Source organism: Astyanax mexicanus, chromosome 5, assembly GCF_023375975.1.
Source record: "Astyanax mexicanus isolate ESR-SI-001 chromosome 5, AstMex3_surface, whole genome shotgun sequence".
NCBI lineage: Eukaryota > Metazoa > Chordata > Actinopteri > Characiformes > Acestrorhamphidae > Astyanax > Astyanax mexicanus.
The window spans coordinates 4,361,793-4,389,232 of NC_064412.1; the positions used below are offsets into that span (position 1 = coordinate 4,361,793).

The 27,440-nt window shown below is 36.6% G+C and overlaps 2 protein-coding genes across 3 annotated transcripts in view; one reads left to right on the forward strand and one right to left on the reverse strand.

Annotated features, from left to right (window-relative positions):
• Window positions 1–6,721: 6,721 nt before the first annotated feature.
• cysltr3 (cysteinyl leukotriene receptor 3) lies at window positions 6,722–18,773 on the forward strand. The gene is made up of 2 exons (XM_007237697.4): window positions 6,722–6,996; window positions 16,095–18,773. The coding sequence occupies exons 1-2, from the start codon at window positions 6,990–6,992 to the stop codon at window positions 17,162–17,164; spliced, it is 1,077 nt and encodes a 358-aa protein (XP_007237759.3). The 5' UTR covers window positions 6,722–6,989; the 3' UTR covers window positions 17,165–18,773.
• A 5,219-nt stretch (window positions 18,774–23,992) lies between these two features.
• gnb1b (guanine nucleotide binding protein (G protein), beta polypeptide 1b) overlaps window positions 23,993–27,440 on the reverse strand; it is a 45,178-nt gene continuing 41,730 nt past the window's right edge. For both annotated transcript variants that reach the window (XM_022675547.2, XM_022675546.2), the window contains exon 11: window positions 23,993–27,082. The gene's annotated coding sequence lies outside the window, so the exon portion shown is untranslated. The remainder of the gene's footprint in view (window positions 27,083–27,440) is intronic.

The window sequence follows — 27,440 nt, forward strand, 5'->3', positions numbered from 1 at the left end:
AGCGACGCGGCATCGCTCCCAATCGCTTTCTCCGCCTTTCTCTCGCCGCTTTGGGGCGTGTCTCCTGAAAGAGCAAGCAGTTTATCTGCCACCAGCAAGAATGTGTAGAGTTGTAGTTCAGTGCTGTGTATAAATGAGACGCTGTTCTTTTTTAATCGCCCGGTGAACCCTGTTAAAACATCCAGTGCTCCCCTCTGCCAATCAGATCTGTCCCAGCTACTGAATTGGGACGCGGCCGGGAAAACGCGCCTTTATAAAGAGATAGGGAGCCCGAGACCTGGCGAAAAAACGAGAACAGGCGGAAACTAAAGACACGCCGAGCGCGAGAGAGAGACAGGGGAGGAATGTACACAAAATCTGCCCAGAGATGCATTTTATTATTACTATATATATATTTTTTTCATCATAGTTCAAACAACCTCATATATACATACATACAGGCTATAAAACTGAATTATAACACAAGTTAACACTGGCGACGGTCCGGACCTTGGACTGACAAAATGTTCTCCAACTGGACCATACTGAATTCTAATTAAATACCCCTGATTTACTAAGTAAAGACAAAAATGGCGTGAGTTTCCAGCCTCAGAAACCACAAGTTAAAAACAGCTCCCCAGATTAGAGCATCTAAATGCTTCTTCACAGAGTATTTTAGTTTGTTAAACACAGTTTTTAAGTTACTACATGATTCCTTATGTGTTCCTTCATAGTCTAATAGATCACTCCACTATTCATTTATTAATGTAGAAAAAATATTTAGAGCCTTAGCACATGCATATTATATTAAGATTTGTTAAAAAAAAACATTTTTTCCTAAGTATACTCTTTATTTTATTTTATTTAGTTGTGCTGGCCAGTATGTTCACTCACTGATAACACTCGCTCATCTGATGAAAACAAAGTCGCCTTTTAGAATGTAGCAACAATGTTGCAACCACCTGGATACCAGTCTAGACAAAAATCTAGCAATACGCTAGCAACCACTACGCAACACCACAGCACGCATCACAGCAATCACCTTGCAACACTACAGCACCCACACAGAGTGTCCGTTGGTTTATTATAAAGAAAGTACGCTGGTATGACAGAGATCAATATAGTTTTGCATCTAAATACTATAATAAATATAAATGCAGTGTTTTTATCCATTTTTCCAATTAAACCTTTATTAAACAAGAATTTTTGGTAACACTTTAAAATAAGACTACATTTATAGAGGGTTTATGAATGGTTTATTGATGAGTTTATTAATGGTTATTAATTAGGGTGCAAATACCTTAAAACGTATTAATAAGCAGTTATTTAATATATAACACATAAACAGAAATGGCAACAGTGAGCTGAAATATAGCAAAATAATGATTCCACACTCAGTTTTACTTTCAAACCTCAGATCTTTCTTTTTAGAAACTGATCTTAATTTGTGTTTTCTATCCATCAGCATTAAACTTGTCATATTAATACATTTCTAAGTATGTTTAACTATTTACCATAAATTAAATGACTAAGTTATCACTGTTGCTTTTTTAATTGATGTGTTTAACTGCTTATCAATGTTTCTTAAGGCTTTTCCAACCTAATCAATAATAATTTATAATCTAATTCACAAACCATTTATAAATCCTTTATAAAGGGAGTCTTATTTTAAAGTAGTTCTGAAGGTTAACCCTTGAGATTAAAATGGTTCTGGGCTTTGATGTAAATTGCCTTATCTTTGGGCAGAGCAACTTTCATGAGTAAAAATCAGACAAATCAGATATCCCAAGTTGCAAAAATTATTTTAGGGAAATACCTCCGGACCTGGACTTGAATGGATAAAAAAAAAAAAAAAAAACTAATTCGGCAGGGTTTTATGCAATTTATGCAATATAACCAAAGTGCCTAATTTATAAAAGTAACTTTTTAGGATACATGCAAGGTGAATTTTAGGTGAATATTATGGAACAGTTTCCTAAATAAGGATTAAGAATACAGATGTTGTATACTATTTATTTTTCTTTTTATTAGAAAATCTTCATTCAAAATGCATTGTAGTCCAAGACTAAGTTAAATCTGCCCTAAAAAAAGAAATTATTAAAAAAGGAAAAGAAAATAGCATAAAAAAGAAAATAAAAGATAAAAAAAAGATTCAGGTTCAGGTTTAATTGATGAAGATAAAAAGAAAAGAAGTGATTAATAAAATAAAAAACAGTAAAAAAAAGTAAGCTATGACTAACTTTTACATAGTACAATAAAAATAATAATTATAAAATAAATGAGTAATAATATAAATAATAATACAAAACTATAAACAAATAAGTAATGAAAGAAAAATAAAAAAGGAATAGGAGAACCAATTAAAAAATAAAAGTTAAGAGCAAATAAGATTAAGAAAAAAAAATACAAAAAATAAATAATTAAAAATAATACTTACATTATGTGAAACCACTGTCAATGATTAAAAGTTTTTTTTTTTTAAGTGTTTTACTCTGATTTACCCTGAAGACAATGTACCTTGCACCTCTGTATACCATAAAAGCGATTTTGTCATACTAAAAGTGCTTGCTTGTGTGTTTTATCATATATTTTATTGCTATAATATTTGCATCTCCCTCTGCAGGCTATAATAAAGATACTTTTTTAAGATAAACAACATAAAGTGAGAGCCAGGGATGGGCGGGCCGAAGGAAATACCAAGATAATTCCCAGTGGGCTGCTCTGTGTGTGGGCCACTAAAAAGCTGAAAAACTGAACCTGATTCAAGCATTGTAATACTGAGTTGTGCATTTGTCTAGATTATCTGAAGTTCAGGGCCATTACAGAATAAACAGCAAAAAAACGTGAAAGATGTTTTAGTTAAGTAATGAAAGAAAGCATCCAAAAATGTCAAAGGAGGGGCTGAGAAGGTGCACAATAAAATAACATCAACAGCTCTGGAAAAAATGAAGAGAGCACTTCAGTTTCTGAATCAGTTTCTCTGATTTTGCTATTTACAGGTATATGTTTGAGTAAAATGAACATTGTTGTTTTATTCTATAAACTACAGACAACATTTCTCCCAAATTCCAAATAAAAATATTGTCATTTAGAGCATTTATTTATTTGCAAAAAATGAGAAATGACTGAAATGACAAAAAAGCTGCAGAGTTTTCAGACCTCAAATAATACAAAGAAAACAAGTTCATATTCATAAAGCTTTAAGAGTTCAGAAATCAATATTTGGTGGAATAACCCTGTTTTTTTAATCACAGTTTTTTTTCATGCATCTTGACATCATGTTCTCCTCCACCAGTCTTACACACTGTTTTTGGATAACTTTATGCTGCTTTACTCCTGGTGCAAAAATTCAAGCAGTTCAGTTTGGTGGTTTGATGGTTTGTGATCATCCATCTTCCTCTTGATTATATTCCAGAGGTTTTCAATTTGCAATAAACACACTATGCAGTTTGGTGTTGGGCTATTCTGAATAAACTCTGCTTTGATAATGCTAAAATACAGAATATTAACAGCTCTGCATGTATAATATGTGTGCGTACGCATGCAATACATACACACTGTTTTAGTCTGTTGTGTCTAAATACAAACTGCATGCATTTATTAATGTGTTCATTTGTATATACTGTAAATGCCACACCCACTGACCCTGTATACATGCAAAAACATCCTGCAGCATCTATTATCTGCTGATCTGTAGACTGTATAAACACACTGTGGTCAGCTTTATGAAAGAGGCCGTTGATGTCTTAACCTGCCCTCAGCACCAGGCTGCTTATTCAACTGAACAACAGTCGTGCCACAAGAACTCACAATTCATCAGAAGAAACAGAGAACCTGCTGTCACTCTTAACCCTTTATATTTGGATAGATAATGAGGATGGTGTGTTAGTGTAATAGATTACATTATAATTTTATCATTAAATTACTTACATTTATTCACTTATAGCATGTACCTGGCTGCTTTCAAATTACAGTATTTCTGTTTAATCTCAAACATATTAGTGAGGTTTCAATATATTAAAACAAATATTCTTATTTTTTTATCAATTGTAAATTCTTTTATTGTAGTATAACTATTGTGAAAAAAGTAAAAGTAAAAGTACAGCCAATATTTTTTCTCTATGTTTTGAGATATTAAATTGTTATTTTGAGATATTAAGTCATTGAGTTGAGATTAGATTGAGCTTTCTCATTATGTGTGAGATTCCAAGTTTTTTACAATGAGATGTTATCTTGAGATAGAAATCTATGAGATTTAAGTCATTATGTTCTGAGGCTATGTCTTTATTTTGAGATACTTTGTTTTTTTTATGGGAATTTGTTATTTTAAGACAGTAAGTCAATATTTTGAGGTATTAAGTCATTATTTTGAGATAATGTCAATGTTTTAAGATAATACGTTGTTATTTTAAGACAGAAAGTCAATGTGTTGAGATACTAAGTTGTTATTTTGAGATATTAAGTCAATGTGTTGAGATACTAAGTCGTTAGTTTGAGATATTAAGTCATTATTTTGAGATAAGTTGTTATTTTGAGATTAAAAAGTCAATATTTTGAGATACAAAGTTGTTTTGTGAAATACTAAGTCGTTATTTTAAGATAATAAGTCAATGTTTTGCAATACTAAGTCATTATTTTGAGATACAAAGTTATTTTGAGATACTAAATTGTTATTTTAAGATAGAAAGTCAATGTTTTGAGATTACCAAGTCATTGTAACTAACTAGTAGTTATTTTGAAATGTGCTCTCTCATCACAAAATAATGAAATAACAGTTTACTTAATTACACAAAAAATACATGCTGGATAATTATATTAATATATATATATATATATATATATATATATATATATATATATATATATTATGTGGTGATAAAATACTACAAACCCGCCAACATGCACTATTAAGATTATAGTATATAGTGTAGTATAGTATAAATATATTGTGTAATATTAGTCAAGTCAAGTCAAGTCAAAGTGGTTTTTATTGTCATTTCAGCTATATACAGAGTACACAGTGAAACGAAACCACGTTCCTCCAGGGACCATGGTGCACATAAACACAGTGTAGACAGAACAATAGTGCAACAGTACAAAAGTGCAGACAGACAATACAACACCATACAGACAAAGAATAATAAATAACAAGACAGTGTGCAAATTTTGCAGTGTGCAAAAAAGACCAGGTGAGGTAGTAATTACTCTATTACACAGTGTGCAATAGAGTCCAGTGAGGTAGTAGGGTTTTTAGTGCTTTCCATTTTCTGGGGTAAGTGGGGTAAGAGTGTGTGTGCATGTACAGAAAAACCATCAGTTCAGTCTCTGCAGTTGAGGAGTCTGATGGCTTGGGGGTAGAAGCTGTTGCAGAATCTGGTCGTGCTGGACCGGATGCTGCGGTACCTTCTTCCCGAAGGCAGGAGGGAGAACAGTTCGTGTGAGGGATGGGTGGGGTCATTCACAATGCTGGTTGCTTTGCGGATGCTGCGGGTGGTGTAAATGTCCGTGATGGAGGGGAGAGAGACGCCGATGATCCTCTCAGCTGTCCTCACAATACGCTGGAGGGTCTTGCGGTCAGAGACGGTGCAGGTCCCAAACCAGGCAGTAATGCAGCTGCTCAGGATGCTCTCAATGGTCCCTCTATAGAAGAGTGTGAGGATGGGTGGAGGGAGACGGGCCTTTCTCAGCTTCCGGAGGAAGTAGAGACGCTGCTGGGCTTTCTTGGCTGTAGAGCTGGTGTTCAGGGTCCAGGTGAGGTTATCTGCTAAGTGGACACCAAGGAACTTGGTGCTCTTAACAATCTCCACAGAGGACCCGTCGATGTTGAGTGGAGAGTGGGTGTGTTGTGCTCTCCTGAAGTCAACAACCATTTCCTTTGTCTTATCCACATTCAGGTGAAGGTTGTTGACTGTACACCAGTCTGTCAGCCGCTGCACCTCCTCTCTGTATGCTGACTCGTCGCCTTTGGTGATGAGACCCAGCACGGTTGTATCATCGGCGAACTTGATAAAGCTGTTAGAACTGTGTTTTGCAGCACAGTCATGAGTCAGCAGGGTGAACAGCAGAGGACTCAGGACACTGCCCTGGGGGGCCCCAGTGTTCAGTGTGATGGTGCTGGAGGTGCTGCCCCCGAACCGGACAGACTGGGGTCTCCCCGTCAGAAAGTCCAGGATCCAGTTGCAGAGGATTGTTGTTGAGTCCGAGCGAGCTTAGCTTCCTGGTGAGGTTCTGTGGGATGATGGTGTTGAATGCTGAACTGAAGTCTATAAACAGCATTCTGACGTAAGTGTCCTTCTTCTCCAGGTGGGTGAGGGAGAGATGAAGGGTGTTGGTGATGGCATCGTCCGTGGAGCGATTGGGACGATACGCAAACTGCAGGGGGTCCAGTGAAGAGGGCAGTTGTGTCTTGATGTTCCTCATGACTAGCCTCTCGAAGCACTTCATGATGATGGGTGTAAGTGCAACGGGACGGTAGTCATTGAGGCAGGACACTGTGGACTTCTTCGGCACGGGGACGATGGCGGTGGACTTGAGGCACGTTGGGACAGTGAGAGTACCTGAGGGGTTGTGTTTGTGTTTGTGTCAGTGCGGCAGCTGGGTGAGTATATTACTATATAGTATAGTATAGTATAGTATAGTATAGATATATATATATGTAGAGTATTAGTGAGAGAACCTGAGGGGTTTTGTTTGTGTCAGTGCAGCAGCTGGGTGAGTGCCAGGCCCGCGGTCTGGCAGGTCACGCTTCCTGCCAGAGAAAGTGAAAAGAAGGGGAGGATCCAGATAAACACAGAGACTTCCAGAGAAGCTCTCAGAGCTCAGAGCTCAGGACTCAACCCGCCCAGAACCTGCTGAACACCAGCAGCTCAGCATGCAGGAGATCCTCACTCTGAGCACCAACATCATCAGCTCTCACACAGAGGAATAAACACGGCTCTGACGCTGAGGAGATCACCAGGAGCTTCAGGAGGGATTCTGTATGTAGAGAAAGTCTGGGTGATGCAGAGATAATGACAGGTAAGAAGACTAGAAGTCATATATTGTGGTCTTTATCAGAATATTGTACCTGTTAGCCATTAAAACTTATTGTAAAACTACTTTTTGACTAAATAAATTACTTTGACTATTTATTATGATATTTATTATAAGACTTCTGACTATGTAAAAAACATATTTTCATATTTGCCTAGTTTAATCACATTACATTTTTATATTTATTTCCTGTCATGCATTTTAGTAAAAATAATGTAGCAATTATTGTGGCATGCAGAGGCAGTGTGGTACTTTTAATAAAGCTTTTTTAGAGAATTTTACAGTTTACAACATTTAAGCCCTATCCGGAATAGATTCGTTTCTCAGGGGGCAGGGTTGCCAGGTCGAACAAAAAAATCCAGCCCAAAGTCAGTCTAAAACCCGCTCTCCAGAAGCTTAAACTAGCCCAATATATATGTCTGACACACATTTGAAGCAAATCACAAAACAACTATGAATGTACAACTTATATTTAGTTTATAAGGTATTTATTATCAGTATTGCTCTTTATCTTAAAGTCATTAATAATATTGTAACATTAGTATTTTATTAGTTCTCCTTTTATAACAGTTTTATATCCCAGTCAAGAACATTTAATGGTAACATTAATGCTGGGTGATATGAAAAAATTATATATCACTATATGGAATTTTTAATATCACGATAACGATATATATCATGATATACCACATTTAAGTATGTTTTCAGTTATTCTTCGAAAAATATGACAAAATAATATCACTGCTTACTTTTTTCCAACTTTATTTCACAGTGACATTAAACCAAACTTTCACAAATGAGAATTACTACCTTTTAGTGCAGCAATATATAAATATATGTATCAAATGAAAACAAATGAGGTAGATGCAGTAGCTAATTTTTTCAAAAGAACAATGCATCTCCATTGTTCAGCTCTCATGAGTTTAATAACGTAAAGCAGCGTCACGTCGCAAAATCACATTATGAAGCTTTTTTTGCGAAGATTACTTTATTATCACTTATATAAACTGAGTCTCTCTCTCTCCTTTCCATGCTGTCCTTTATGTTTTTATGTTCTCCTGGTTCTTATTGTTGTAATCGTTCTTATTGTTGTAATTGGTGGCTGCTATAATTTTTAAAAGTACCCCAAAAATGATGTATTTTCAAACAAGCCCAATTTGGCGGGAAAACCTCAAACCTGGCAACTCTGTCAGGGGTTTCTGGGGTAATAATATCTTTTATGGGGGGTTCTCTGTTTTCTCTGATTTTATTCCCATCCAGAACAATCATGGACGTGTTTTTCTCAGACGTCCTCTGAGAAAATTACAGGCTGAATTATCTACTGTTTTTCTCTGAACTCCGTGCTCCTCCGGTAATTTTAGTCCCGTCCGGACGCACATCTCTGAGTTTCGTCTCCTCGCCTTTAATAAAATAGCTATTTGTCCACTGCTGCGCACCGTAATTACACTTTGGGTGCGCCACGGTTTCCACTGAGATCCACGTTAAAAACACAACAGCGAGTGGAAATGGAGGAGCTACTGAACCTGATGTCACGTGACCAAGAAAGCCAAAAAACTCACTGGTCCGCCTGTTTTTTCAATTGCATTCCAGATGCTGGAGTTTTATCACTGAGTAGAAGAAGTGTGTAATATTTTTCACAGAGGTCCCCCTGAGAAATTAATCCCTCCTGGATAGAGCTTATGAAGTGCCTGGAAAATGAAACCAACTGCAATAAACACAATGCTAGTTTTAGCTAAGAAATTGAGCCACCGTTGCATGATGGGAGAGAGACACCATACCCCACTGCACCTCCTCTCTTCAAATCCAAAGTGATGAGTTTTTTTTATTTTAATTAAATTTCAAATTGAAAACCTCTGGACTATTATTAAGAGGAACATGGAAGTTCACAAGCCATCAAACCACCAAACTGAACTGCTTGAATTTTTGCACCAGGAGTAAAGCAGCATAAAGTTATCCAAAAGCAGTGTGTAAGACTGGTGGAGGAGAACATGATGCCAAGATGCATGAAAAAAATTGTGATTAAAAACCAGGTTTTTTCCACCAAATATTGATTTCTGAACACCTTTTTTTGTTATTTCAGACATTTCTCATTTTCTGTAAATAAATGCTCTAAATGAGAATATTTTTATTTGGAATTTGGGAGAAATGTTGTCTGTAGTTTATAGAATAAAACAACAATGTTCATTTTACTCAAACATAAACCTATAAATAGCAAAATCAGAGAAACTGATTCAGAAACTGAAGTGTTTTTATATTTTATTTCTCTTATTTTTTTCAGAGCTGTATTGTCTCACTTCTAGTAGATACAGGTAGATGTAGAGCAGGTGTTTTGTGAGAAGGAGAGGATTAAACAGTCCTGTTTAAAGATTGAAAGATATCCACACAGAATATGAGCCTCAACAGAAACAGTCTTGTCTCATTAATGTATTTGAACCCCAGTGTTTGTAGAAGAGCAGAGCTGTAAATTCACATTTCCATACGATTTGCATCCGAGTGAGAAGATCAACAACAGACTTCTCTAAACCACTGAAGCTTCAGCTACACTTCAACTGTCACTTCTCAACACAAGCTGTTATTAATCTGCTTAATCAGCCAGAACATTAAAACCTGTGGTCTCTGGCACCGAGACATTAGCAGCAGCAGATGCTTTAAGTCCTGAAAGCTGTGAGGTGGGACCTCCATAACCCTGTTAATTTGCTGCATAATACAGTATATCAACCCCATTAAGAGGTCCCACTGGAACCAGATAATCACTTATTTCCTTTCACCTGTCAAACCTGGTTTTAATGTTATAGTTAATTATAGTTATAGTTATATGTCCAATCGTCTGTAGACACAGTTAAACCCTAACCCAGTTCTTCTGAAATCAAGAGTAACACTCTCAATTCTTGTAAGAGGCTTTAAAGTAGATGTAAGGGAGGATGTGATTGTTAGTTCGGGAGGATGTGATTCTTAGTAAGGGGGATGTGACTTAGTTTGGAAAGATACTGTATGATCGTTAGTAGGGGAGTATGTGATTGTTAGTTGGGGGGTGTGATTATTATTTTGGGAGGATGTGACTTAGTAAGGGGTTGTGACTGAGGATGTAATTGTTAGTTAAGGAGGATGTGATTGTTAGTTAGGGGGTGTGAAGATGTGATTGTTAGTTGGGGAGGATGTAATTGTTAGTTAAGGAGGATGTGATTGTTAGTTAGGGGGTGTGAAGATGTGATTGTTAGTTGGGGAGGATGTAATTGTTAGTTAAGGAGGATGTGATTGTTAGTTAGGATATGTGATTGTTAGTTGGGGAGGATGTGATTGTTAGGGAGGGAATGTGAGCATTAGTTGGGGAGGATGTGATTGTTAGTTAGGGGATGTGATTGTTAGTTAGGATATGTGATTGTTAGTTGGGGAGGATGTGATTGTTAGTTGGGGGGTGTGATTATTATTTTGGGAGGATGTGACTTAGTAAGGGGTTGTGACTGAGGATGTAATTGTTAGTTAAGGAGGATGTGATTGTTAGTTAGGGGGTGTGAAGATGTGATTGTTAGTTAGGGGATGTGATTGTTAGTTGGGGAGGATGTAATTGTTAGTTAAGGAGGATGTGATTGTTAGTTAGGATATGTGATTGTTAGTTGGGGAGGATGTGATTGTTAGTTGGGGAGGATGTGATTGTTAGTTAGGGGATGTGATTGTTAGTTAGGATATGTGATTGTTAGTTGGGGAGGATGTGATTGTTAGGGAGGGAATGTGAGCATTAGTTGGGGAGGATGTGATTGTTAGTTGGGGAGGATGTGACGCTAGAGGGAAATGTAAAGTTTAGGAAGCATGTAATTGTTAGGGGGGATTTGATAGCTAGGGAGGATGTGATCGCCAGTTGGCGAGGGTGTGCTTGTTCGTTTCAGAGGATGTGATTGGTAAAGAGGATCTGTTAGTTGGGGACAATGTGATTTTTAGTTGGGCTGTAATTGTTATTTTGGCAGGATGTGATTGTTAGTAAGGGGGGTTTGCCTGTTAGTTTTAGAAGATTTGATTGTTAGTTGTAGGGATGTGATTGTTAAGAATGATGTGATAGTTGGACAAAATGTGATTGTTAGTTTAGGGGGATTTGACTGTTAGTAAGGGAGAGTGTCAGTTTGGGAAGCTGTGATTGTTAGTCGGGGAGGATGTGATTGTTAGTTGGGGGTGTGAAATTGTTATTTTAGGAGGATGTGACTGTTAGAAAGGGGGTGTGATGTTAGAGAGAAGTGTAAAGTTTAGGAAGCATGTGATTGTTAGTTGGGGAGGATATGATGGCTAGGAAGGATGTGATTGCCAGTTGGGGAGGGTGTGTTTGTACTTTTTAGAGAATGTGATTGATAAAGAGGATGTGCTAGTTGGGGACAATGTGATTTTAAGTTGGGGGTTGTAATTGGTATTGTGGGAGGATGCGATTGTTAGTTTTGGAGGATGTGATTTTGAGAGGGAAATGTGAAATTTAGGAAGCATGTGATTGTTAGTTGGGGAGGATGTGATTGTTAGAAAAGATTAAATTGTTAGTTATGGAGAAAGTGATACAGTCAGAAAAAAAGTGTTTAAATATAAAATAGAAAATATTTTAAAACCAAAAGTAATGCAAGCTAAATAATAAGCAGTTAAAAAAATAATTCTTAATAGAAAAAAATAATAATTAAAAATAAATGCATATTGGGTCGCTTCCTGTGTGAAGATTTCTTGAACCAAAAATAAGATTGGACACTTGAGATGTCATGTGATTTTAATCACATTTTTTAATTACATGCCATCACAGCTTGTGTTATCCCTTGGTTTTACTGATTATTATTTATTTGATGACGACAAACAGTAAATAAAGCTTAATTAATCCACACTGGTTAATTACTTCACCCTGATTATAAACTAGATTAGAGAGGAACATTATATGTTGTGTCATAAATAAATATCCACAGTGGAACAGTTTGGGAGAAAAGCGGATAAAAGCTGCTTCCTCTGTTTTATTTTGGGGTTTTTGTGACGGGATATAATGGGTCAGTTTCCTGAAGTAATAGTAGAATAGAGTTTCCTTTTAATAGAAAATCTCCATTCAAAATACTGTGTAGTCCAGACTGGGCTTGAGACTGAGTGATTTAAAAGGTGCTAAACTCCTGTACATATAAATAAAATATAAACGTCATGAGTGTAGAAGAGTCGATTGTTCCGAGTTCCAGCTAAATACATCTGTAGTCACACCTCTCATCACTGGTCAAACCAGGACAACCACTGAGCTGTGCAGAAACTAGTGAATTAATTTGATGAATCGAACCTGCTGTTCTTGTTTTTCCTCTTGATTATTTGTAAAGGAGATCTTTACAAATATTTGAAACAGTTCCTTGTTACACTTTTTAAACTCTCCACACTGCACACTGTAATATATTAATGTATTGAACTAAGAGTCATCTAACATGTTATAAACATTTACACATCAGTCAGCGACAGTTTATTTTAGACTAAGCATCATTTTGGAGATTACAGACACACAGAAAGGAAATCAAATATGTTCTAGTCTAGTCACATTAAAACAATTTAAATAACTTAAAATAAATAATTTATTTTAGGACTATGTGGGACGTTGGCTTGTTTCATGATGATGGCATGCTCCTGTTAATGTATTTATTTGGTGGCTGTTCAATCATTGGTCTTTTTTGTAGTCAAAAAACTACAAAATATCAAAATAGATAGGAAATATCTGAAGACAGGCGAAAATTCGGTAAAAAAAAGATACAAAACAAGGTCATAACAATAGACAATAATAGACAAAGAATAGCACTTTCTACGTAGGTAAACCAAACAGTGCTCAGTGAGATGTGTGTGTGGAGGGACGGTGTCTTAATACTGAAGTGCACAGTTGAAATCAATATTCAGGTGATTTTGCTTCCTGGAAGAGCCGTGTGCAGTGTCAGGTGATTTGTGATTAATGAACAATGATTAATCGCACTCATTCTTCTTAAGACACAAGGTGTTTGTATGTAGGTAAACCAAACAATACTCAGCGAGGTGTGAGTGGAGCGAAGGTGTATATATACTGAGGTGCACAGGTGAAATCAATATTCAGGTGATTTGATCAATATTAAACAAATTAAATAATTTAAAACAAATAATTTATTTTAGGACTATGTGGGACGTTGGCTTGTTTCAGTGGCCTTTTTTGCAACAGCATCAGGTAGTTGTTTCCAATTGTACAAAAACAGCTTTGATTAGAATTAGAGTCGATAAAAAACAAAACGAGTTCATAACAAGAGACAATAATAGATAAGAATAATGCTTTTTATGTAGGTAAACCAAACAGTGCTCAGTGAGATGTGTGTGTGAAGTGAAGGTGTATTTATACTGAGGTGCACAGGTGAAATCAATATTCAGGTGATTTGCTTCCTGGAAGTGCAGTGTGCAGTGTCACGTAATCTGTGTTTAAATGTGATTAATCACACTTGTTCTTTTTAAACTGCAAGGTGATCATGTAAGGAAGTGATGTCAGAGTGAGGTGAATTATGGGTATCGTAGTCCGGAGGCAGGAGATCGCAGGTAGAGCTGAGTCTAGGGGAAACAAATTACTGTTTTAAAATCATATGTTAATTCTTTGATAAAATCAGAAAAAAATCAGAAAGATTTAGCTCACTGGATTCATAAGTTCTTGTAGTTTTAAACTACAATCAAATTCCTATAGTCGGAGCACATGGTTACATTTTACCACTCATTTATCTATACTAGTGGTGTCAATTGATTTTTAAATGTGATCAGATTACTCACAGCAATTATTAATTTCAAATTCAAGGTGTTTGTATTTAGATAAACCAAACAATACTCAGTGAGGTGTGAGTGAAGTGAAGGTGTATTTATACTGAGGTGCACAGGTGAAATCAATAGTCAGGTGATTTGCTTCCTGAAAGTGCTGTGTGCAGTATCAGGTGATCGTGTGAGGGAGTGAGGTCAGAGTGAGGTGCATTCTGGGTATCGTAGTCTGGAGAGGCTGGAAATCGCATGTAAATTTGAGTGTAGGCGAAACAAATTACTGTTTTAAAATCATATTTTAAAACAGTAATTTCATCAAATTTCAATAGTCAGTGCATGTTGTTACATTTTACGGCTCATTCATCTATATCAGTGGTGTCAATTGATTTAAAAATGTAATCATGCTAATGTCTTGAGTTGCTATGTGTTTTTAGTAAAGTGGGCGGGGCTAAGCTACCGTTACACTGGCTGGTAAACTTTTGCATTGTGTGGTTTATGGTCTATTCTGTTTGACAACAGGGCTCAAGTACTGTTATGTGCAACAAAACATTAAAAAAAGGGAAATACGTGATGTCCGTTGTAACGACCATAGGGTTACGGTTAAAGAAGAGCACTGTGAACTTTACTGTGGGCTGTAAAGGTGCAGAAATCAGCTACATTACTGTGATCAACAGCTATATAAATATAAAACAGAGGATAACAGTTCAGCAGTGCAGTGAGAGCCAGTGAAAGCAGATCTGCTTTGCATATCTAAAATATCTCTGATAAAATAGAAGCTCGTTTGACTAGAAAGCAGTGACCGAATGTCAAAGTGTCTACGTCAAAGTGTATACTGTAATTTATTGAATAATATCACAGGTTTGCTCAAACTAAAATTTAGAAATTTCACCCAGATTTCACCCACTGGATTTGTGAGTTCCTGTAGTTTTTCTACAGTAAAACAGTAAAAAATAAATTATTTCACACTAAAATAAAGCTGCTGATATTTGCTATTCTAAAATATACTGTACCAGTCAAAAACTGTTATATTTTAAGGTTAAAATCCTTTAGTTACACAACAATAATTTCATAACTTGTATTTTAACATTTTGTTCTAGAAATTGTGTCAAAACTGGTTATATGAAATTAAAGCATGTGAATGGTTTAATAGTGAACAATTGAGTGAGAGCATCATCACAGCACAGTGTGTTGGTTCATCTATTTTATTTACAGAATGTAGGAGAGCTTTAGTGTTAGCGCTGGAAATAAAACTAAACTAACTCCTCTTCTAAAAGTGTATTTTTAGCTTCTACAGCTCTGTTCCAACCATTTAACCATTTAAATGATTTAACTAAATGCCTTACTTTCCATATAACTAGATTTTTAGGATAAAATGTTACAATACAGGTTATTAAATTGTTGTAATTTATGTTACATAAAGATTTTAGCCTCAAAATGTTTGCAGTCATGTGCTTTTTTTATCACAATGAGAAATAAAAACATGAATGTGCTGCTCAATTAATTTATCTGATTACATTTTGTATTTGGTATCGATATTCAGAAATGGTTCTGGGCTCTGATGGGTTAAGATAAAAAAAATGTGATTAATCACCATCTATTGATCGTCCATTCATCAAAATCATCTTTTGTCACAAAAAAAGCACACCTGATTAAACTCTGCTAATTGCATGACTCCATAATCAAATTCTCACATGTTAATTATCTCATTCCCATGCCTTAGTTAGTCATGGCCACCCATTAAGATCTCGTTCCCAAGCTTTAATAAGTCGTGCCCACTCCTTAATTGGAATGAAATCATTACGCATGACCATGACTTATTCAGGCATGAGGACGACTTATTAAAGTGTGGGAGCAAGATAAATAAGTCGTGGCCATATAGGTCATCCCTATGACTTAATTATCTTGTTCCCATGCATTTATATATCATTCCCTCAACTTAATTATCTCATCCCCACGCCTTAATTTATCATCCCCTCGACTTAATAAGCTTGTTCCCACGCCCTAATAAGTCATGGCCATGCATTAGGATCTCGTTCCCATTCTTTAATAAGTCATGGCCATGCATTAGGATCTTGTTCCCATTCTTTAATAACACATGGCCATGTATAAGGATGCATTAGGATCTCGTTCTCATGCTTTAAAAAATCGTGGCCAAGCACTGTTACTTTCTTACATCAGCTGTAACTGTAGCTTTGACTTGATAATGAAGATAAATGTTTTGTGGTTGTTCACTGGATCAGTTGCTTGCTTTCAATTACATGCTTCATGTTTACATGCTTTCTTGGACAAGTGTTCATTCTTGGGTTGTTCATTAACTCCCTTCCCTCTGTTTTTCCCTTCAGCTCTTCCGCCGACCTCAGCGCCCACACTCTCGAATGCCTCAGTGACCTGTGACAACTGCAGTCACTTCAAATACATGTCGTACACCGTGACCTACAGCATTGTGTTTCCTGTGGGACTGCTGAGCAACCTGGTGGCTCTGTTCGTGTTCCTGTGGCACACCCCCAAGAAGACGGCCAACACGGTGTTCATGACGAACCTGGCCATAAGCGACGTCAGCTTCACCCTGACGCTGCCCTTCAGGTTGATCTACTACTCCAGGGAATGTCACTGGAACTTCCCGGACTGGCTGTGTCGCTGGTGCGTGTACTCCTTCTACGTGAACCTCTACACCAGCGTGCTGTTCCTCATGGGCCTGAGCGTTCTACGGTACCTCGCTGTGGTTCACCCCATGCGGAACAAGACCCTGGTCACGGTGCGCCGAGCCAGCCTGGCTTGCTTTGGGATCTGGGTGTTCGTAGCGTTGATGTCCGTCCCGTTCCTCATGTCGGGAACTCTGAAAGACGGCGAGAAGATGCGCTGCTTTGATCCCGGTCCCCAAAAGAACTGGATACGGATTCTCCACCTGAACTACCTGGCGTTGGTGCTGGGCTTCCTCATTCCCTTCAGCACCATTCTCATCTGCTACGGATGCATCATCTACAAACTGTTCGCGGGTCGCAAAGTCCGGAATCAAAAGTCGGGGCGTCGTTTGCGCTCGGTGTACTTGATCGCCCTGATCCTCACCACCTTCCTGTTGTGCTTCCTGCCGTACCACATCGTCCGCACGGTGCACCTGCACGCCATCGTCTCGAGAGGAAACTGTCGGCTTGAGGGGTTTCTTCTGAGGATTCCCGTTCTGACGCTCTGCGTGGCGGCTTCCAACAGCTGCCTGAATCCCATCATGTACTACTTTGCTGGCGAGAGGTTCAGAACGTCTTTCCAAAGAGCCTCGCGCCGAGGAACGCTCAGCTCTGACAGCTTTCGCATGTCGCTCCAGTGGAGGAACCGATCGAACAGGTCGGTGATGAACCACGCTCCAATCACTGTGCTGAGCCAGGAGGAAAAGCCGGAGAAGCCTGAAATTAAGTGAAGATCAAGAGAAGCTGTTGAAGCTATAGATCTTTTTCTTCTGAACTTCCAACAATAAGAAAGAAGATGTTGGATGTTCACAGATGATCTGTGAGGGAATAAAGGTCTTGAAGACGACGGGAAGGAAGCACAGGTTCAATGGGACCTCTAGAATAAAGCTCAATCCCATTTCACCCCTATTGGCCCTAACCCTCTTTGTTTTGCGCCTACTCGCCTAGGGGTAGGGGGTAGGGTGTCCCAGTTCTTGTTTGGTTAGAGGGGTAGGTTTAAAAGAAGTGTTGGGGCTTCATTGCTCTTCAAATAGAGATTTTTCAGAAAAACACTCCAAACAGAAGGCAATAATGACAAACTCTGGCAAGATGACGAACAAGCGACCAAAGAAACACACAAATTTGAGTAATTTCCTTGTTAGAAACGACAATAACCACTATATTACCATACTGTAGTTTAACCCTTTGAACCCCAGCCTATTTCGGTGTTTTTTTCCTCTGTTTTTGTCAGTTCCACTTTTACTTGTTACACCACAGTTATGTTAGGAGATAGCCATATGCAATAATAAAAAAAAAAAAAAACATTAAGCTGCTCAAAAATGTTATCATTTGATATGTACCTGTAAATGCTTCCAGAATTTGTAAATCTTCATGGAACTGTTCATGTTTTGATCAGAATTTTTAATTTTCTTTTCAGTAATAGTTAGATTAGAGTGTATATTAGTCCTAAAATGTATAAGGATTTTGATTATGAGTTCATTACATGGCTAATTACAGAATACATGAGAAGCACCAGGCAGATTTATTTTTCTTGATATTCTCACCTCTAGGATGCAGATTGCTAAAACCTTGACAGTCATAGCAGGCTAAGAGTTTGAATAATTTGGGCCAATATGGCCAATATTTCTACCTAAATAAAAAAGTGATTTAGTACACTGAATATTTCCCATCAGCTGCTTATAATGAAATAATAAAGTATGGAAAAATGGAAATATGAAGGTAAGCCTATTCTTTAGGTGTATTTCACAATAGACTTCTCAAAAACACTTCAGTTCAGCATGAGGTCAGCGCTATTTACCCTGTTTGTCACAATGTATGAATCATTCCTGAGTAATTCAGCTGTATAAACAATGCACATTTCTTTTACGCAATTTGCTTCAATGGGGTTCTAAGGGTTAATGTGTAGTTTCAATCCTTTATGGCCATTCTATTCATAACAAGCATAAAAGCATAAATTGCTAGCAGTTCGTCTCAATAGTTCCACCTTAAATAATTCAACAGGTGGCAGAGGCTGCTGCAGAATTTAAGGTGGAACTGAACAATAAAAAAAAAAGCTAATAAAAGGTATTAAAAGCTAACTTCAGCTTCCTGTCACAGAGGAATTAAGAAGGCTCCACCTGCCCCCTTTCTGAAAACATACAATAAAGCTCTAAAGTTACTGTAACTAGCTAATCAGCCTCAGTTAGGTTGCTGAACTTTAGCGCTCCACAGCTTTAACTATATCTATATCTGTATCTGGTGAATGAAGGGTTGTCCCAAAATTTGTTTTTTTTTTTAGAGGAAAGATTTCATGACTTTTCCTCTTGTAGCTAACTCTGTTCCAAGGTGAAAGGTCACACTTAAAAACAAGGGATAGTGGAACAAAAAAAAACATAAAAAAATGGGATTGGGCTGAAGATTGAAGGGAATTTTACAGCCTTCTGTTGAGAACTTTATTTATTTAAAGTAAAAGATTAAAAAAATAACTGAACTGTAAATATTTAATTATTATTTTGACAGACTTCACTTGACTGAAGTGGATGCTTGAAGCGAAGTCCTTGAGACGTTGAATCCTGGAAGAGACATTCCACCGTTACTGACGTTACGATAACACTCGTCTCCATAGCAGTGGCTCTAAACAGATTGCTGCTTGCCCGAAGAGCCAGACGAGCTCTGGAAATATGAATCTTATGTAATACGTCAGCAGGTAGGCATCGCCTGTTTCCTGTTTAACGACCCGAGCTAAAGAAGGCAGCCGTAAAACAGCTTCTAAATAAAGATCAGGTGAAGCAACTGGAAGGAACGTTCACGGAGAGGACCTGCGTCTCTGAATACAGTTCACCCAATCATGCATCACGTGTGTCAGTTTTGGTCAAATCTAATTTATTTATTGGTCTTTAGTTTTGGGAGGAGCTCGTCCTCCCGACTGGAAACAATACCAGTCAAAAGTGTTTTATCATTATTTTAAAATGTTCTGCATTGTAGATTAAATATGATTAAATGTATGAAAATAAAACATGGAATTATTTAACAAACAAAAAACATCTCTGCTGGATTTTCTCAGTCAGTTTTATGAGGTAGAGTCACCTGGAGTTCAGGCTTTCAGTTAACAGCTGTGCTGAACTCATCAAGAGTTAATTACTTGAATCTTTTTGTCTCTTAATAAAGTGTTTGAGAGCATCAGTTAAAGTACAGTAGTGAAGAGGTAGAGTTACAGGTATACAGTGAATAGGTCTAATTGAGTATCTAATCTAATCTAATCTGATCTAATCCAGATTATGAGAAGCAACTACTACTCAACTAAATAAAGAAAAAAATGACATTAAGAAGAAATAAAGATCAGTTAATCCAAAAAGAAGAACTGCAAGAACTTTAGAAGTTCTCTCAAGCGCAGTCACCGCAAAGACTATCAAAAACATTATAATGATGAAACTGGCTCTCATCAGGACCATCCAAGCAAAAAAAAAAAAAAAAAAAAAAAGAACAGCAAGAGTTTCCTCTGTTGTACAGGATATGTTAATCAGAGTTTCCAGCCTCAGAAACCACAAGTTAACAAACAGCTCCCCAGATTAGAGCATCTAAATACTTCTTTACAGAGTATTTTGGTTTAACACTTTTAAGTTACTACATGATTCATTATGTGTTCCTTCATAGTCTTGATGACTAAATTATTTATTTATAATGTAGGAAATAATAATCGTTTGACTGGCACTGCATTAAAATACACTTATCTGGTCTTATTACAGTTTCTCTTTGTATAAACTACAGAATGTAGCATATAGAGACCACTGAAGAGACCACTTCAGTTTCTGAATCAGTTTCTCTGATTTTGCTATTTATAGGTTTATGTTTGAGTAAAATGAACATTGTTGTTTTATTCTATAAACTACAGACAACATTTCTCCCAAATTCCAAATAAATATATTGTCATTTAGAGCATTTATTTACAGAAAATGAGAAATGGCTGAAATAACAAAAAATATGCAGAGCTTTCAGACCTCAAATAATGCAAAGAAAACAAGTTCATATTCATAAAGTTTTAAGAGTTCAGAAATCAATATTTGGTGGAATAACCCTGGTGGTTTTTAATCACAGTTTTAAACATGCATCTTGGCATCATGTTCTCCTCCACCAGTCTTACACACTGCTTTTGCATAACTTTATGCTGCTTTACTCCTGGTGCAAAAATTCAAGCAGTTCAGTTTGTTTTGATGGCTTGTGATCATCCGTCTTCCACACACACACATAAACACATACACACACACCCTGTAAAACCACAACACAGACAGTATCTTCTGACTGGTTTTACCTGTATTTGAGGTGAGCCTAATTAACCCAGTGGGCCTTAAGTGGAGTTCCCTGGAAGCAGAATTGTCTGGAACGCACCGCTCCTTATAAGAACCTGAAATTAGCAGATGCCAGTCATTAAAAGAAATCATGCTTCCTAACAGCACTGTGTTTCCAGGTAATCTTCCAAAGTAATTGCTTCCCTACAAAAACAAAAATACATTTTAAGGAAATTTCCTGGGGTTTCAAAGAAAGTAAGAATATAAACCAACCAATAAACCAATCAGTGTGTTACTTGCCTTTCTCTTTAGAGGAGAACCCTGGTGTAAAATTGACTTTTGTTGTAGTAAAACATAATTAAAAGTTCTTACCTTTGTGGAATAGCACACCTCCACTCTCCTACAGCGTTCTAAAATCCAGTTATTTTGTGCTTTTTGCCCAGAACTCTGTACAACGGGCGCTTCAGGGCATATTTTGCCCTGATAAATCGCTTTTTCCACCGTTATCCAGCTTAAAGTAGCTCCACACCTCCTTTGTAGAATCCGGAGAGCCCTGACATTTAAAACGAGGCATTAATAACTAAAAAGTGCACAAGAAGCTTATTAAAAAACCCTGTTTACATCCTATAACTCTAGCTTCAGCTCCGAGCGCCACCATTACTGTACTGATAATGACAGACATATGCAGTAATATGAAAAGTTTGCCACTTCTGGGCTTAACAAGAACTGTCCCTGTGCTCTTCCATTTCCTTACTTTGTTCCTCACAGTGGAAACTGACAGGTTAAATCTCTGAGACAACTTTTTGTATCCTTCCCCTGAACAACTATGTTGAACAATCTTTGTTTTTAGATCATTTGAGAGTTGTTTTGATGAGCCCATGATGCCACTCTTCAGAGGAGATTCAAATAGGAGAACAACTTGCAATTGGCCACCTTAAATACCTTTTCTCATGATTGGATACACCTAGCTATGAAGTTCAAAGCTCAATGAGGTTACCAAACCAATTTTGTGCTTCAGTAAGTCAGTAAAAAGTAGTTAGGAGTATTCAAATCAATAAAATGATAAGAGTGCCCATACTTTTGCACCAGTCAAATGTTGGTTTAATGCATATTGCACATTTTCTGTTAGTACAATAAACCTCATTTCAATCCTGAAATATTACTGTCCATCAGTTATTAGATATATCAAACTGAAATGGCTGTTGCAAACACTCAAATATTTAGAACTAAAAATGATTAATATGACTGTATATACATAGACTCTCCATAGTCTGCCTCCTGGTGTAGCAGCCGGCGCCCAGTGCATTTATTTATTCACACTGAGGAAGGAGTTTAAAAGACCTATAATAATCACCAATAATAACTCCAATAACCATTTTTTTAGTTTTTCACACGGTTTGGTTTTGTTACAAACAGCAGAGATGTAGTAATGATACAGGACGCTGTAACATTACAAATATGTGCTTTTTTGCTGAAATACTTTGTATTAAGTTCTTTAACAAAGACACAAAGTCAGACACATGGTATGGCATATTAACTGTAATAAGAATCCTTCCTATTGGTTCTCATGCTGGAAGGTTGACTTATTATGACTGAAATCTAAAGATGGCGGCGACTGAAGATTTATCTACGCTATAGGATGTAAACAGTGGCTTTTAATACATTTCTTGTGCAGTTTTAAAGTTATTAATGCCTCGTTTTAAATGTCAGGGCTCTCCAGATTCTACCAAGGCGGTGTGGAGCTATTTTGAGCCTGAAAAACGGTGGAAAAAGCTATTTGTCGGGGCAAAATATGCCCCATCCACTTAAGTGTCTTTTTGATAGAGCACTTGTCCTTTTACTTAAGTCTGGGTCTCCAGTACTCCAGTACGTCTCTACATCTCCATCCAGAAGCCTTGAACGCTGACGATATAAAGCCTTTTTAAGCCACAATTTCCGCATTAAGTCCTCCCACTTAGAAATCATGGAGGGGTCTGAACTTTTCATCTTCGTTGAGACATAATCTAAAAAAAGAACAACTAAAAAAAAAACCCGGAAATCACATTGTGAAAATTATTTTTTTGAATCATTTATTTGTGTTACTTCTGCAAATAAGTATTTTAACACCAATTCTTGCCAAACAGTAAATAGTAATTCTGGCCCTCAAAAGACCTGTTAGTCCGCCTCTAAATAGTCCACCTCCACTCTACTCTTACTATTCTAAATTAGAAGCACTTGTTTGAGGTGTTTAGCTGCTAAAAAGACCCCTGTCCACACACACAATCAGTAAAACTCCAACTACCAACATGGCTAAGACCCAAAAAGCTGTTTAAAGACACCAGAGACTAAATTATAGACCCCCACAAGTCTGTAAAAAAGAGCTACGATGTTATCGCCAAGCAGCTTGGTGAAAAAAGTGAAAAAATCAACTGTTGGAGCAATTATTAGAAAATATTAAAAGCTTAAAAAGTTTAAAGTCATGCATGGCACGAAAGTTTGCCCAGGACCAGGATTTGGATGATCCAGAGGAGTCATGGGAGAAATTTCTGTTGTCAGAGGAGACCAAAATAGAACTTTATGGTCTCAATTCCACACCAATTCGCTGTTTTTGGAGGCCGAAGAATGATACCATCCCAAAAATCCATCCCTACTGTAAAGCATGGGGGTGGAAGCATCATGCTTTGGGGGTGTTTTTCTCCATTTTCACTGTATTAAGGAGAGGATGACCAGTGTCATGTATTGCGAGATTTTGGGAAGCAAACATCCTTCCCTCAGTTAGAGCATTGACGATGGGTCGTGGCTGGGTCTTCCAACATGACAATGACCCAAAGCACACAGCCAGGATAACCAAGGAGTGGCTCCGTAAGAAGCAAATCAAGGTCCTTTGGAGGGAGTTTACACTCTGTGTTTCTCAGCGACAGCCCAGAAACCTGGCTGATGTGGAAAAGAAGATCTGTGGAGAAATGGGACAAAAACTACAGGAAATGTTTGAGGAAATGTGATTGCAAACAAAGGCTACTGTATCAAATATTAACATTGATTTTTACAGGTGTTCAGACTTATTTGCAGCAGTAACACACAAATAAAGTATTTAAAAAATCAGTTATTTTACGTTTTTTTATTTTTTAGATTATGTCTCTCACAGTGGACATGCACCTAAGATAAAAGTTTCAGACCATGATTTCTCCACGATTTCAAAGTGGGAGAACTTGCAAAGTCGCAGGGTGTTCAAAAAATACTAATTTTCCTCGTGTACTAAACATCAGAAGCTACTGAGGGCTGAGGGCGACTCCCACCAAAACACTGAAACAGAGAGACATCTCAAACTTCTTTTTATTACATCTTAAATAACAGTACATTTTAATATAGTATCTATCTTGCATCCAGCTTTCTGTGGTACACCGACAGACCGAAATTAAATACAAAAAAGGTGAGAGAGAAGGAGTGCCGAGCTCTACAATTATTAATGATGAGAAAATAAAGGGGGGAATCCGTTTTAATTCAACTGCAATTAATCTTTACTGGTGGCAGCACACACAAATACATCACAATTATTGTACATTATCGCAGAGAGAAAGAGAGAAAGGGAAAAATAAAAGAGTAAAAATAAAAAAAAATGTCACCACTATTAAAGAAAGTGCATCTGTTTACAGTGGGGGAGAAAACTGAACAATCTGACGTTACAGATGCCGTTTTATGACGTGACTTTATTATAATTATAATAATAATAATAATTTGAGGAAACCAGAATTAGAGAGTTTGGGTTCGAGTTTGTTTGGACGAATATCTGCCTCGGTTCCATTCAAAGTTTGACCCCAAAATCACATGATTTAATAATAAAAAAGGAAAAAAAGAGAGAGAAACAGTATTAAACTTCAAGTTTCAGAACAGAAAATATTGTTAATATTGTTTTCTCATTAGGAATCATTACAGGAGCTCACGATAAGGAGGGCGGGGCCGAGAGGAAGTCTGCAGTAAATATGTAGTCCTTTCTCTTTCAGCTTTCTCTTTCAACTTGGGTGCATAGCTTTGCCAGTAAAAGTAAAGGATGTATACAGCATGGCAAAAAACGACTGGATTTATGCTTCAACCGTTAAAGGATTTCATTTCTTTTATATAAATCAATTTCTCCACCCTCGCAGAGAAAGAGACCAGCGGGCCTTAAAAAAAAAAAAGATAAAAAAAAAAGAGAATAAAATAAAACTAAAAACAAAAAAAATACGAAAAGAAGAAAATAAAAATGAAAAAAAAAAAAAAAAAAGTGCACCTGCTTAAGCATTTTTCTACAGCATGCGACTACATTACTTCATGGCAGATGAAATAATAATAATAATAATAATAATAATAATAATAATAATAATAAAAAGCTAAACGCTTAAATTTTAAGAATCATCATTTTCAGACACTGATTTGTACAACATTTCATTCACAGATTATTAACTGTATTTCCAAGCACAAACGGGGAGAGAGAGATCCGTCGTCTGAAAGTGAAAGTGGGCGTTACTTTATATTATATTTATATATAAAGAAAAAATAAAATTAAAACTAAAAAAAAAATAAAAAATACAAAATCGCTCAATCCTTCTGACCCACACATATAATCATTTTTAATTCATCATTTATCATATATCATTTTGAAAGTCCAACCTCATTATAAACCATAAACCTGGACTGAATGGAAAAGCCAAAATCAGCTCTGATACAAATAAGAGAAAAAATAAAATAATAATAATAGAAATAAAATAAAAGTAAGACCAGAAAAAAGAAAAAAAAACATTGAGGTTAGTTTTAATAAGAAACATATCATAGAAATGAATTCTATGAAAATAGAGAAGACTGGATTGAAAATTGAAAAGGTTCATTTTTTTTTTTTTTTAAGTGTGTGAATTTTTTCACTGTTAAAATTATTCAAAGCATTCAAATGTGATTAACGTTTTTTTTTTTTTTTTTAAGTGTGTGTGTGTGTGTGTGTGTGTGTGTGTGTGTGTGCTTGGTTAGTTAACGCGTAAAACATTAGTCAAGTTTCTTATTGTGCAAACGAAGCTGTGACGAGACAGGAAAAGAAAAATTAGCTAGGATATAATAATGCTGCATTCGCGTGCAAGTCGGATACTCATATTTACAAGCAGCCATTTTCAGATAAATGACGCGAGAGTACCTCAAGACTCAGAAAATGGTAAAATCTCTCAAAGACAGATATGGCGTCTCTATGGTGTTTTTCTCTTCGGTGAAGAACAGAACCGGTGTGTTCACATCCAAGGTTAACTAATGCACAGATAGACAGACGGTGATGAAGATGAAGAAGAGAATGATGAAGATGATTAACAGGTTTAGAAAACTAAGGCTGTTCTTATTACCCAGTCTTTTGCTGACAGCTCAGAAAACAGCTCGGTTTAACAAGGTGAACAGTTCAAGAAGTGAAAGCTGCTCGGGGCCGTCGCTTTCGCTTTCGCCGCCCGACGACGCGAATCGTGATTTTCACAAGCGAGAGCCTCGCACGATTTCCTCGCACGGCATCTTAAGTCGCGCTCATGAATAAGAAGAAGAAGACTACTTTTACACGCATTCAAAATTATTCACACTTAATCACTCATGCATTCATTCACTTATTTTCACGTATTCACTCGTTCATTCATTCGCTCTCGCGCGCTCGCTCTCTAGAGCAATCTAGTGCACCATTTACAGAATAAGAACAAAAACAACAAACAAACTAAAAATAAAATAAAAATGCATGATTGGCATCTTCAGAAAAAGCTGCTCTTCCTTCTGGATCTAAATTCTAAAAATTCAGCCTTTTACACTTTTTTTTAAAACGCATCTTATTCTTAAGTCTTAAACTTTCTCACGCACGGTTTTACAGGATTAAGATTTTCCTAAAACTATTAGGAACTTATCGAAAATAAAATAATAAAAAAAAAAAAAAACAGGAAAACTTATATTTATATATGAAAAACAAAAAAAAAAGTATAACCATCAACTTGATAAAAGAACTTTTTTTCTTTAAAAGAACGAAAGAAAGTTAAATAATTTGTACAATTACACTCCAAACATTTGCTTTCTAGACACATGATACACAAGCGTGGGATGATAGTGTTTCTAGTTTCTCTTACAGGGTGACACAGAATGGTCCGAAAAGGGAATGCACAAAGTTATTCATTTGATACCACAGGAATTCTTCTTCTTTTTTTTTTCTTTTCTTTTTTACGGTAGGTGATAAAACAAATTGTGCTCTTCTTTGTGTAGGAAAGGCATCGTTTTCCCTTAGAAGTTTTTTTTTTTTCGTTTTCTCTTTTTCGTGGTGGTGTCTGAGTCAGTTTTATAAGGTGTTCTTGTTGACGATGCTGTGAATTTTAACATTCTAAAGTTGGAATGGTCTTCCAGTCAACTTTGGAGTTCAAATGACATCTAAAAGAAGAGACGCAGAAAAGAGAGAGAGAGAGAGAGACGTGAGGAGAGACTTTTAATCAATCGATTAAACAATCAATCAATAAATGAATAAATAAATTCACAATTTAATAAGGTAAAAAAAAAGCCTATTTTTAGGGTTTGGCTAATATATGGTTTCATGAGAAGTCACAACATACACTGTATTGCCTATAGAAGTGAATCCCAAAAAAATAGAATATCACTGAAAAAAAGTTACTTTATTTCTGTAATTTAGTTCAAAATGTGAAACTCTTTAATATATTATATATTATATAGATGTATTAAACACAGAGGGATCTATTTTAAGCCTTTATTTCTTTTATTGTTGATGATTATG